The 14,232-nt window shown below is 42.8% G+C and overlaps 1 protein-coding gene across 2 annotated transcripts in view; it reads right to left on the bottom strand.

The window, feature by feature from the left end:
• Positions 1-10,214, bottom strand: part of RNLS (renalase, FAD dependent amine oxidase) — a 245,092-nt gene extending 234,878 nt beyond the window's left edge. Inside the window, exons 1-4 of one of the 2 annotated variants that reach the window (XM_082721045.1) lie at positions 9,620-10,214; positions 7,845-7,950; positions 7,048-7,190; positions 2,308-2,466 (exon numbers count right to left, since the gene is read on the bottom strand). In XM_082721045.1, coding sequence (XP_082577171.1) covers positions 2,308-2,466; positions 7,048-7,190; positions 7,845-7,942 — 400 coding nt within the window. In that variant the 5' untranslated portion in view covers positions 7,943-7,950; positions 9,620-10,214. Of the gene's footprint in view, positions 1-2,307; positions 2,467-7,047; positions 7,191-7,844; positions 7,951-9,220; positions 9,448-9,619 lie in introns of those variants that run through there. The other variant, XM_082721044.1, reaches the window with a different exon arrangement.
• Between the last annotated feature and the right edge of the window lie 4,018 nt (positions 10,215-14,232).

Here is a 14,232-nt window from a genome sequence, read left to right as displayed (position 1 = left end):
AATAAATAAATCTTTTTAAATAAATAAGTAAATAAATGTGTAGGAAACACAAAATCAAGACCATAATGATATTCGAGAGGTGCCTCCTTTTCCTCAGCCACACTTTCTCCTGCATGGTCCCCACTAAATCGTGTGATCTTGTAGAAGGCGGATCACATCTGAAACTCCCCATCTCTAAAGTCAGGGTGGCAGAAGCAATGAGCCCCGAGGTCCCTTCCGGTCCTGAAACCCTCAAGGTTCACCCTTTTATCCCAGCACCCAAACGGGGAACCAAGCCAGAACCAGTAGACTCCAAGGTCATCTGACCACAAGAAGCTTATAATCAAGTGGAGGAATAAAACAGATGCTTATTCCTTCAGCACCAAGAATGGAAATAATCATAATAATAATTTCTTAGGATCACGAAAGATAATCCTGTGATATTAATACATAGAGAGCAGCACAGTTATAGTACCAAAAGGCAAATCACAAATTCTAAGAGGTTGTCTCCGTGAGCCATAAGGATTCCCTGTTCTCCCACCTGAAATAATGTAATAAATGTAACAAGTAATTGACCAAAAAAAAAAAAATAGTAGCTCCATGTCTTCTGTAAAAAGCAAAGTAAGGAGAGAGCAGTGCATACGGGAAAACCCAGACCACGTGTAATCAACAGGGAAGTGTCTCACGGGAGCGATGGTATTTGCATTGATCCAAAAGGGCAGACATGATTTAAAAGGGGGACAGTGTGAGAAGGAAATGCAAAGAAAGTAAAGGCTCAGGGCTGCTCACAGTTGGTAGGAAGGCGAGGCCTGTCACTGACTAGCACTTCTGAGCACGTTACTCAGTTATTGTGGGTCTAAGGTGATTTCCCTGTGACACTGTGGGGTTTCGTGAATTACAGTCGCGGTTTTCCATGTTTTCTGTTTTGCACTCTTCTTCAGAGTTCCCTCTGGTTTCAAAATTCTGAGGGGACCTGCACTACACAAAGTGTCCACGAGGTGACAGCACGTGGCTTCGTAGATGGATGTCTTCCGCAGGGGAACTAGGACGCAACCGGGTAACAATGACACAAGCACTATTTAAGGCTCTCTGGAAAACAGAGAGAATACCTGAATAGTCCTCATACTGAGCTCCGCGTTGAGATTTAGAATTTAAAGGAAAACCACATGTTTTTGATCCCTGCGTTTTAGGGGCACCTGGGTGGCTCAGTCTTTTGAGCACTGGACTCTTGATTTCAGCTCAGGTCAGGATCTTAGGGTCAGGAGAGGGAGCCCTGCTCTGGCTCCCCGTTTAGTGGGGAGTCAGCTTGAGATCCTCTCCCTCTGCCCCTCCCCTCGCACTCCCTCTCCCTCCCTCTGTCTCAAATAACCAATCCCTTTGTTTTAGACCCACAGGTGGAAAGGATTAAGGTGGGGTGTTCTGTTTTAGCCCTTTATAGCTAGGGTGGCTTCTTTACAATGAACTAAACACAGCCTTATTTGCATGGGGTCCAATTCTGATTTGAGCTGATTAAACCCAAAGAAACTTATCCTCCGTCAAGTGTACCAAGTCAATCATTTGTAAACATTTTCTTTTTCTTATTCTTTTTTAAGATTTCATGTATTTATTTGAGAGAGAGAGAGCACGCGCTCCAGCAGGGGGAGCAGCAGGCAGAGGGAGAAGCAGACTTCCCGCTGGGCAGGAAGCCCAATGAGGGGCTTGATCCCAGGACCCTGGGATCATGACCGGAGCCAAAGGCAGATGCTTAACCAGCTGAGCCACCCAGGTGCCCAATGCGATCAATTCTTGTATCATAAAAACCTTATCTCCAGGATGGACACAAAGAGACTGGTCTTCCTTTAGGCCAAACAACTGCAGGTTCATCAAAAACATTTACCTCTTAAAAGCAAGGGTGGTAAGGAAAATGTTCAAGTTTTAACTGGTTAAAAAAAAATTCTGGGGACACCTGGGTGGCTCAGTTGGTTGGATGACTGCCTTCGGCTCAGGTCATGATCCTGGAGTCCCGGGATCGAGTCCCGCATTGGGCTCCCAGCTCCATGGGGAGTCTGCTTCTCTCTCTGACCTTCTCCTCGTTCATGCTCTCTCTCACTGTCTCTCTCTCAAGTAAATAAATAAAATCTTTAAAAAAAAAAATTCTGTGGGTTTAAGTTTAACCTTGACTAACATCACAGACAAGGCCATAGCATCGGTTTCTAAAACACGCAAATCAATAGAATCCACAATGTGCCGTTTGCTGAGAGAGTTACACTAAGTTAACTAAGTTACACTAAGTTACACCCTGTGAGAGGACCCCCACTCCGTGAGGTGGATGGCCAGGCCAGGACTCACAGTTTGCGATGTCGCCTTGGAGCTGCAGAATCCGCGGAACCGGCATCGTGAGGACGACGATATCAAACTGCTCGGGGGGACCTGTTTCCTTGGAGACTTCCCACTTGTCATTCCGCAGGTTGACCTGAGTCACACGGTGTCTGAAGCAGACATCAGCACCTGTCCAAAAGCAAGGTCATGTTCACATCCTCAGGGTTTCCAGTATGAATAGGCAGAGAGAGAGGAGTTACAGACTGGATCCATTCAGGGGAACTGAACAGTGAAGGTGCCCTTCTCGGGGCTCACTTCCCCAGTAAGTCGGAATTCCTCTCTTTCCCTCTTAAACCTGAAAAAGGTGTCTGTGAACGAGATCCAAGCTCTCGTTAGTGGATCAATTTACCTTTATTAAGAATTGGAATGAGGGGGCACCTGGGTGGCTCAGTGGGTTAAAGCCTCTTCCTTTGGCTCAGGTCATGATCCCAGGGTCCTGGGATAGAGCACCACATCGGGCTCTCTGCTTGGCGGGGAGCCTTCCTCCCCCTCTCTCTGCCTGCCTCTCTGCCTACTTGTGATTTCTGTCAAATAAATAAAATCTTTAAAAAAAAAATTAGAATGAAGAGAAATATGGTTGAGAATGTCCTCTCATCGCATTTTTCCTCTTTATCACCAAGGTATTTTGATAATTACCTGAGTAGTTATTTGACTAATATTTTCCTCCCTATTAACCTGTGAGCCCCCAGGGAAGGAACCATGTCTCCTCTGTGTCTGTGTCTGTGAAGACCGTATCTCGTACACAGTAGAGTACTCGCCACCACATACTGCAATTTCCTAAGTACCAGTTGAAGAGAATGAATCAGGAACCATAAACCAAAAGAAAAGAAAATATCCCTGGATCGCTAAGTCTCCGTGAGACCAAGCACTTACTCACATCTCAATTACCAGAAAACTTGGATTTGTTTTTACAAATCTACTTGTATGCAGTCTCAGGAACAGAAAAGCAAGAAATGAAGAAAGAACAAGACACAAAAGCACGTTGGAAGATCTCGTTCATCATTTCCAGGGGACACCACAGCATCCCAGCCACGCAACATCCGGCTTATGTCCGCCTGGCCCTGAAGCTTCCTTCCTGAGGCGACTCCATCCTCCTCCCCTAGAAGGTCCCTCCACAGTCCTTCTGACATTGATTCAGAATATCTGCCTGTGTCAGGTATGTCTTATCCATCCAAAACCACTCATTTCCTAGATGTCACGTCTCTATACCTCAGATGCTTTCACTGTCCCTGGAATCCTGCGGCAACACTGTGAACATTCAGTTTTTAAATCAAATGCAAATATATTAGAAGGAACAAGGTGCTAACTAGGCCCAGGCGTCTGTCTCTTTGAGGCAATTAGCTTCGTTCTGTTCATACACTGGAGCAAGGGCTAGTAAACAGCCTCCAACCTGCCTGCTTGCCCCGAGGCCCCTTCAACTCCCACCCGCCAGCTCCAGGCCGGCCTGAACCGTTCCCCTTCACTCGGTTCTATTTATTTAGGGTGCCGTGGGAAAGAGCGGTGCACGGTTACGGGCAGTGGTAAGCAGGCATGTGTGCTTCAGGGAACTGAAGTCCACGGACCTAGAAATTCTCCATACCCAGCCGGATGCCCTGGATATGCATCCCAAAGTATTCTGCAAGGTGTATGTCTGTGGTTCTCTTAATTGTGGACCCCAGGCCGGCAGCACCGGCGGCACCTGGTACAAGGGTACGTTCTGAGACCCAAGCCATGTACAGGATAGGTTAAACTCTATGTGAGCCACAAATAATTAAATATGACCTCTTTTCCCAAGAGCTTCCAAAGCAAAATTGGAAGATAAAATATATATTCTCCCAAACACCTACCAAGAGAAGGATGTAGGTACTGTGTATTCAAGAACTGTTCCTCTGCCAGAAGAACAACAGATGTAAGAGGGCAAGGACTTTGATTTTTGTATCCTTAGCACCTAACACAGCATCTGGCATATAGGAAGTACTCAGTAAGTGTTTACTGAAGGGATGTGTACGTGTGTGGACGGATGGATAGGACATATAATACAGCTGGTAAGTACTTGAGGATTTCAGTAAATAGGAACATCCAAATTGGGTCAAATCATGATGGAAATGAGATTTTTAAAAAAGTTATATGGTGGCAAGAGATGAAGCTGACGGTGACATTCTATAAAAATCCAATGCTATCACATTCTGTAAGGGTTAATTTTATGCACTAGCTTGACTGGGTCATGGAGTCCCCCCCAAGATATTTGGTCAAATATTATTCTGGCTCTGTCTTTGACAATGATTTTGGATGAGATTAACGTTTAAATTGGTAGAATGAGTAAGGCAGATTACCCTCCCTACTTAATGCCCATGGCTCTCATCCAGTCATTGGCACGTGTGAAACAAAAAGACTGACCCTCCCCAAAATAAAAGAATCTTCCTGACTGAGAGCCTTCAGACTGGGAGAAGGGGTTGTTGGAAGTTTTTCTACCCCTTGTATTGGGATTTGCCAGTTCATCCTGCAGATCTTGACACCTGCCAATCTCCCTAATCATGAGCCAATTCTTTATAATAAATCATATATATACAAATATATCCTATTATATATAATAATATCCTATTATATATATTTGTGTATATAATACATATAAATATATTATATATTATATATAGTTATATGTTAATAACCAAATCATATATAAAATATATTAGATATTTATATATAATTATATCTATAAAATATATTAAACATATAATTAATATAATATAATACTATATAATTATAATTATATATTATATATTTTACATTATATATTATATATTATAAGAAGCTGTCTAACCAGAATGACATCTACTATGTCCCCATGTTGTATGATATTGAATCTAACCGACCCCTCCCTTGCCTGCTATCAGGGATTCTCAGGGTTCCCAACAAGTAAAACTTGATGAAGAAAATCAAAACAATAATTATTCTAGAAAAAAAAATAATAATTATTCTAGAAACAGTTTATAGAAGAAAACGTCTCAGCACCTTTCATCAGTGATCTTGAATTGGGCACCTTACTTACTTATGATTCATCAAGAAACTTACTTCTGTTAAAAAAAAACAAATTGGGGCGCCTGGGTGGGTCATGGCTCACATTGGGCTCTCGGCTCAGTGGGGAGCCTGCTTCCTCTCTCTCTCTCTCTCTCTGCCTGCTTGTGCTCTCTGTCAAATAAATAAATAAATTAAATCTTAAAAAAAAAACAAAAAAAATTAAAAAAACAAATTGTTGGGTGCCTGGGGGGCTCAGTCAGTGAAGTATCTGCTCAGGTCATGTTCTCTGGGGCCCTGGGATCAAGTTCTGGGTCGGGCGCCCTGCTCACCCGAGGAATCTGTTTCTCCTTCTGCCTGCTGCCTCATGCACATGCGCTTGCTCTCCCCCACAAAAATAAAATCTTTAAAAAATTTAAAAAAACCCAATTGTTTATCATCTAAGATCACTTATCAACTTTTTAAAAAAAGATCATTTCATAACATGCATAAAATACATAAAGAATAAATGAAAATCCTAATAGAAAATGGACAAAGGTTATAAGAGATGGACATAGGTACTCCATAAAAAAATCCATAAGAAAATGGACAAAGATAAATAAGAAATTCGCAGAAAGAAGGTGGAAAGAGCTCACTAAAAACATGAAGATGCATAAACTCAGTCATAACTATGGAAGTACAAATCAGAACACAAAAAGACATCAGCTTTAACCTGCCCCACTAGCAAAAATTAAAAATCTCCATAATATCAAGATGCACAGAGAGAGAAATTTTCATTCACTGCTTTTTAAAATTTTTTTTAAAGATTTATTTACTTGTTTTAGAGAGAGAACATGAGTGGGAGGGGCAGAGGGACAGGGAGAGAATCTCAAGCAGATTCCCTACTGAGCTCAGAGTGGGGCTCCATCCCACCACCCTGAGATTGTGACCTGAGACAAAACCAAGAGTCGGATGCTGACTGAGCCACCCAGGCACCTCCTCATTCACTGCTGACGAGATATTCTTTAAGAGGAACAGATGGAACCACCTAGTTTAATTAAAAATTCACAATACCATTTGATACAGCAACTGTCCTGTTAGAAACTGGTCCTACAGATAGGCCTAAAGAAGTGTGTTACACTTAAACAATGCAGCAATACCGGTATTAGCAAAAACCAAAACAACCCCTCACCCCACCAACAACCTAAATATTTTCCAGAAAGCTAATCCTGACATAAGCAATGAATTTATTTATTCATAAAGAAATCATATAACACTGAACAGGCATTGAGAAAAATGAAGCATACTGAATTTGTTGTTATGAAAATAGACCTAAGATATGATTTAGTTTATGATGATGTATTAGGATTTTCCAGAGAAACAGAACCAACAGGAGGTAGACAGATAGATAATGGGGAGGGGGGCTGATTTATTACAAATAGACCAAACAAGGTGTTGGTTTATGAAAAATAATCCCATTGGTATACTTAAAAAGAATAAATATAAACACACATGAATAAATAGAGGCAGCCATGTAAATCAATACACAGATGCATAAAGTTTTTTCTAGACGCATACACTGAAAACTATTATTAGGGATAAAAGAAAATCAGCTATTGGTAAAGAGAAGAACATCTATTTTATAACTTTCTTTATAGTATTAATATTTAATTATGTTTACAACTTTTATCTTTAAATGCCAATAGTAAAAGAAAGCAGAGAAACTCCTATCCCCACCTGATTCTTTCAAGTAGTGCTTAATAATTGAAGAAACTCCTTGAGGTGCCACAAAGTTACAGTCTCCTTCTTTCATCACCATCCCTTCAATGGGAGAGGTCAGAGGCTTCAAAATGCCAAGAGCTAACAGGTCATCATAAAAACTGAAATAAATCAATATATATGATACAATTAAATACCACTATCAGTTAGCTTAAAAATACTGTATTCTCTTCCAAGAATTCTTAGAGAGTATCACTCTACATAATAACTAGAAATCTTCATAAGACTGACTCAGTGCATGTTTTACGTTAAGAAAACAATTCAAGGGGCACCTGGATGGCTCAGTCAATAGAGCAGGGGACTCTTGGTCTTGAGGTGGTGAGTTCAAGTCCCACGTGGGGCACAGAGTTTCCTTAAAAAATCAGTAAACCATCATCCAGGTGAAGAACAGAAACGTTTTGCGAATCTATAAATCTTGCTGACATTAGCTGAAGGCCTATTTTCTTGTATATCTCAAAATTACAGACAGTGAACATAGAAAGGTATGCAGTTCCCCCAGGACTAGCTGTCCTCTTTGCCAACACAGCACAGTAACTTATATTTAAATTGAACCCTGGATGTAGCGTCTCTTCCAGTATCCAGGACCACCCTTGGGAGGAAGGGACTCTGGCTTTCCCACTTAACTCAGGCTAATGCCATCAATGACGTTATTGTAATATCTTCACTATATCACGGGGCAAGGTGTCGCTCTGTTAATCATTTCTATCTTTTTACATCCTATGGGCATGAAGATTGATTTCTGCCAACTAACTCACCTTTGGTGTTGCTTGGCATAGTGAGGCGTGCAGGTGATGTACTGAGCACCCAAGTCAACCGTACTCTGTGGATTATAAGGGCTCCTGGCTGTCGTCATTCTTCCCCCTTGGATTCATTCACAAGAAACATCTTAGTGCTTCAGAATGACCCTTCTGCAATGAACACCTCAATTATGCACCCCCGGGGGGGCCAAAGAGATTAGGGCTGTATTAAAAGAGGACTTTGTTGTGCTTTTCTGTTTTAGTTTTGGGCTTTGTCCTCTACTATCCTTAGGACAACTTGGTCACTGCGAAGTATTTTTAAAGAGGACACAGCGGTGTTCAGCGCTGTGCCTGGCCCCTGGATTCACACATTTAAACAACAGGAATGGGTGCGTGGAGAACGTCCAACGAAAAAACGCATGACATGTCAGAATAATCACTGGGAGCATGTTTTCACTCCCGCAAACAGGTTTCCTGAGAAAAAAAAAGGGAGTCTGTCAACTAGATCCTGGTAGTCCTGGTCCAAGGGCACTTTGGGATCCTCGACATGTGCAGATGGCCTGGAAAGCAGGGCCAGGTAGAGATGAAAACCAAAACAACAACAACAAAAACAAAAAAACCCGCGCACTGGCCAAGGGGGTAGGCCCAAGCTGTGCAAACCGCCAGAGCTCCTGGGCTGCCCTCGGGGTGGCACACCTCCCGCTCCTCCTCCCTGACCCCGCGCGGGACTCCTCCCGCTCGTAGTCCCCAGACCTGTGCTCCTCCCGCTCTTCCCCGACCCTTACCAAGGTTCCCTCTCCTGCTCCCCTCCCCCCCGCCACGCCCACTTCCCCAGCCCTGGGCTCCTCCTGCTCTTCCGGACCTTAGACCCTGACTGAGGCTCCCTCTCTCCCTATCCCCCTTCTCCTCCTACCCTAGGCTCCTTCCTCCTCCCTCACCCGCGCGGGGCTCCTCCCGCCTCCCGCCCCAAACCCCCACTCCTCATCCCGGGTGTCCTCCCTCCTCACGCTCCTGACCCCGCGCGGGGATCTTCCTACTCCCCCAGTGGCCCCCCTCCTCCTACCCAGGGCTCCTCCCGCTCCTCCCTCCCCGCCCCGCCGGGCTCCTCCCGCTCCTACCTCCCCGCCCCGCGGGGCTCCTCCCGCTCCTCCCTCCCCGCCCCGCGGGGCTCCTCCCACTCCCTCGCTCCCCGCCCGGCGCGGGGGTCACCGCCTACTCCGCCCCCCCCCCGGGCGTCTCCGGGGAGCTGGAGGCTCCGGTCACGTGACCCGGCTAGCACCGCGCACGCTGCCGCCGGGAGGTGGCGGCCGCGGTGACCGGATCTTCCCACAGACCTCCCGGTGTAGGCCGCCAGCAGGCTTCCTTTCCCCGGTTTCGACCACCCCACGACCCACCTGAGTCCCCAGCCTCCTCCCACACCGTGAGGTGCACTGGAGGGGGCGCCTCCTTCCTGAGCAGCGCTGCGCACAGGCTTCCCGTCAGCCCGGCGCCCACGATCAGCACCCGCGCCATGGCCCGGGGTCTCGGGGCGAGGCCGCACGCGGCTGTCGGATTCCGCGCTCCAGGCCCGCCCCGCCCCGCCCGCGCGCAGTGCCGCCCGCCGGCCTCCAGGGGGCAGACGGGAGGCGAGCGGGGCGGGGCGGGGTGGGCCACGCCCCGGTGCTCCCGAGCCTCGTGGAGGGGACAGGGATGCAGCATGGAGCGCGACAGCGCCGCCCCAGGCCGGAGCCGCAGCGGGAGTGACCGCGCAGTCCCGCAGGGCGGAGGGAGGGACCCGGAAGGCCGCTGCTCACCTCCTCCTGAAGCACGTGAGTGCAGGTGCTGTCCTTTTCAGGTTGGCTCCGGCTCTGTGCCTGCCCTGTAACCCTGAGCCTCAGTTTCTCCATCTGTCAAAGGGGGACCGTAACGTCTGCGTGTCAGATTGGTGACCGTTCACCAGAAAACTTGAGCTCACTCGCCTCTTCGGTACATATTTTAGAACACATTCCACGTGCTCTGAGGTATATAAAGATGAGCAAGTCAAGGACACATGACCGGTTCGTTTCTCTTCAATATTGTCCTGGACATTCTCAGTGAAACAACAAAAAGCAATGAGAACTGTGAACTGTTAAAAAATAAAGAATTCAGTTACCCTAGATTGTGGATAAATTACTACCTGCAAAACTAGAGAAACTGGATAGCTATGAGAAGTGCTACGAAAGTTGACAGTAGTAGCCAGATAATGAAAAAATTTAAAAATTAAAAGTTTTACTTTATGCCCCCTTGTGAAGAAATTACCATACATCAAATTGGTGGTGGACCAACAATACATATATCTGATAAAAGAAAAGAAAATATAGATTGAAATATAGAATTACAGCCTGTAAAAAGACATAAAAATAAAAGATAGAGCTGAACAGAAAAACACTAAATACATAGTTATTTACAACTTATGTGTTGCAAAATGCACAGGACAAAATATAATAGCAAACCGGAGTAGAGTTTGATAATTTATCAAAAATCCTAAAACTCTGTTCTTTGAATGAAACATACCAGGTCTAGACATTTATCTGGGGGAAATAATATATAGTTATACATTGAAATTTACATAAAAATGTGTTTACCTCAATGTTATTAGAAACATTGATGTCTAGGGGCACCTGGGTGGCTCAGTTGGTTAAGCAACTGCCTTCGACTCAGGTCACGATCCCGGAGTCCAGGAATGGAATCCTGCATCAGGCTCCCTGCTCAGCAGGGAGTCTGTTTCTCCCATGACCTCTCTCCTCGCATGCTCTCTCTCAAATAAATAAATAAAATCTTGAAAGAAAAAAAAAAGAAACATTGATGGCTATAACCAAACAACCTACTAAGAAAATATGGCTTTAAATATTTAAGGATGTACAGAAAATTACTCATTCTATAATGTTGAAAAACTGGCTACAAAACTAGTAAAATCCCAGTTTTACAAACATACACAAAGACAAGTATGACCGCAGTATTAGAGAAATTCGAGAGGAAACAGATGTATCTACATTTTTCTATTAATTTCAAGGTTTTATAAAAGTCATATGAATCTATTAATTTATTTGTTATAAACAAAATAAAGCTGATATTCTAGACAGAAGTTAATCCCTGCTTTAAAGAGATTTCACAACCATATGCTAAAGATCTCAGAACTGTCTGGAAAGGAGATTTGAGGTAATCTAGTTCAACCACGCTCTGCCACCAGCATTTTACATAATGTAAATATAGACACTAAGTTAAAGTGAATTTGCCCAAATTTATGTAGTATTTAAAGGATGAGACCAGGGCAGGTCTCCTGGATTGTTTTGAGTCTGTTCTCAAACAGCTCCTGCTTCCTTGTTTCTTGTACGATCAGGCCTAAAACCTCATGGTCATCTTCAATAGTTTCTCTTTTGTCACTCTTATTAACTATTGGTCCTCTGGTCCTTTGGACCTTTTCTCCTCTGTCTCTTATATTCAATCCCATGCAATTCTACACCAGAAAACTCAAGCTTTACTTTTTTTCTTTTTCTTTCTTTCTCTCTTTCTTTCTTTCTTCTTCTTCTTTTTTTTTTTTTTTTGTTTTTTGTTTTTTGTTTTTGTTTACTCCGGGCTCAGTTTCGCGACCCTGAGATTGTGTCCTGAGCTGAAATCAAGAGTGGGGCGCTTAACAGACTGAGCTGCAGAGGTGCCCCCAAGCAGTCATTACTTCTTAACTGGATTATTATAATGACTTTTTATTATTATAATGAATATTATTTCATTATTATTATTATAATGACTTTCTCCCCTTTCCTAATCTATGTTTTCCACTGAGCTTCTGGGTCAGTCACTACCATTCTCAGAAAACTTGCAGTAGCACTCAGTTTCATACAGAACCAAGTTCAACTGCTTGGCATAAAAACTGTTCAGTGATATTTCCCCACCCTATCTTTATATATTAACCTTGGTAATCTTTGTATGTCCTGTGCTATAGCTAAATGGAATTATTTTATGTTCCCCAATAGATTTTCCACATATCTGTGAAAGCGGTAAGCCTTTGTTTATGTAGTTCTTGAGTACAGAGCATACTTTCTTTGACTTGTATTTCTAATATTGTTCATTTGCATGAATTCTTCACTCTTTTCCTTTTCTGGTGTGATCACTAATATGTTCTTTAAAAAGTATGTAGAACTGGAGATGGTTATGAGCACTGAATGGAGGTGGGTATCATGGCTTGTGATTTCTCATTAGTCTTTAAGGACTAGTATAACCACCCACCTTACCCCCATCCCCAATCTCCAGAATGGGTTCCATCAGCCCAGAGCTATAACTGTAGGGCTGTAGGTCCACGGTTGGCTACGGGTACTAATGCATCTTTCTGGGATATTTGAGAATGACTAGACAACTAAAGAAAGTAGGATTGCAAAATAGCTAGGACAGGCTTCTGTATTTACTCTTCCTAGCCACCTTGACCTTTTCTCTTCTTTCCTATTCCTGATCTTTGCAAGGCTAGCTCTTTCTGTTCATTTAAGTCCCGCTTAGCAGTCACCTAAAGGAAGACTTTTCTAACTATTTGACTTAAAAGAACAACCCTGTGACTCTATTCCCCCAACCCGTTTCATTTTCTTCATGTTACCTAATCACTTTTAGAAGTTATCTTGCTTTCTTGCCTACTTATTTGTTGTTTACTTAATAGAATTTAAGTGGACAGAAACATTGTCATAGTCAATACGGTATCCCTGGCAACTAGAATCAAAGTCAGAATTCTCAGACACAGAGCTCAGTAACTCTTTGCCTAGAAAGTATGCAAGCCGTTCAAGAATTATGCTTAAACTAAGATAGGCCAAATGTTAATTCAGTGGGTCAGTTTCAGTATTGAAAATACTTTCTCAGAGAGTGCTTTTTTATGGTATAATATGACTGTAATACTATAAAAATATCATGCCAGTCAGCAAAGGTTGCCTGCTTGTGTGAGGCACAGCTCTGTCTGTTCTCACTAACCGTGTTATTGATAACTTCGATAATCATTAATGGCAAATCAGTTTTTGATGGCATAAAATCAAGGTGAATAGCCTCATAGGGTTACTTTAAGATCAGGAATTTAAAAGATTTCAATAGAAGTCACTGAAATTTAACAACAACAAAAAAAAATGGAGGAGGTTATTTGAAGTCTTACCTTTGTATCTAGAAAACAATTTTACAGAATCAAGGAAAGAGAGCTTAGAATTTTAGTGGGCTTAGGTGCCTGGGTGCCTCAGATGGTTAAATGTTTTCTTGATCTTAGCTCAGGTCTTGAACTCAGGGCTGTGAGTTCAAGCCCCGTGTGCAGCCTACTTAAGAAAAAAAAATTATATTTGGCCTTAAGTTCACTCTGAGTTAACAGTATAATAGAGCTGTTAAGACAAAAAGCTAAATATAAACCTAAGCTACGACAAATGGATTAGAGTGTGCAGAACAAGGCAGGCGACAGTCCCACACTATTTACACTGCTCAGAACACATTTAGAATACCAGGTTCAGTGCTGGACCCCAGATTTCAAAAGGGTCGTTGATAAATGGGGCCATTCAAGGAAAAATGTCCAGGATGATAAGTGGACTTGAAATTATCTTGCTTGAATAGGTAAGAGGGATAAAGATTGCTAGGTTGCTAGCCTGAAGAAAATGTCACAAAAACACGAAAACCATCTGCAAACATGTAAAAGATCTTAAGAAAGAAAAATAATTGGATACATCAGCATATTAAAATCAGTTTATGAAAATTATAAGGAACTAGATTCTGGCTTAAATATATTTAAGGAATAATATAGATATTTATTATTTGTATTATATATTAAATATCTATGTTATTTATTGAGAATATAGATATTCTCAAAGAAGAAATTTAAGGAAAAATTTTAAGTAGGTGCATCTAAAAATGGAACACATTTTCTCTTGAAGTAGCTCTCCAACGGGGACACCTTCGGAATGTGGATGGGCACAATGGGGGATATTGCCAAAGAAACTGAAGTACTGGATAGGACAGTGGTCCTGGGACAGTGGTCCTCAAACAGGATACGTATAAGTAAATGAAGATTTTCTAAATGGTAGACAGAATTTTAAGGAAGTCAATTTCCACCTTCTGAACTGCTGAAAGTACTTTTCACTAATACGTCTAGAAAAGCCTTTGTGGTCAAGCAGATTTGCCTTTCCTAACCTTCCCTTTCACAGTTGCTCTTTACCAGCTTTGTAAGAAATCTCAAGATTTACCACCACCATGAAACACTAGAGTTTTCTGAATTCAACTATATATTTACCTGAACAGTTTTATAGTTTCACATGATTTCCCGTTACTTATTTTCATTTCAGCTTGAGGAAGTCCCTTTAATGTGTACTGTAAGGCCCAATTAGTACCAGTGATAAAGTCCTTCAGCTTTTACCTGTCTGAAAAACTATCTGCCCTTCCA

Source organism: Mustela nivalis (genome assembly GCF_964662115.1).
Source record: "Mustela nivalis genome assembly, chromosome: 2".
NCBI classification, from domain to species: domain Eukaryota; kingdom Metazoa; phylum Chordata; class Mammalia; order Carnivora; family Mustelidae; genus Mustela; species Mustela nivalis.
The sequence above is the reverse complement of the archived record's forward strand: the minus strand, read 5'-3'. Positions and strand labels throughout refer to the sequence as shown.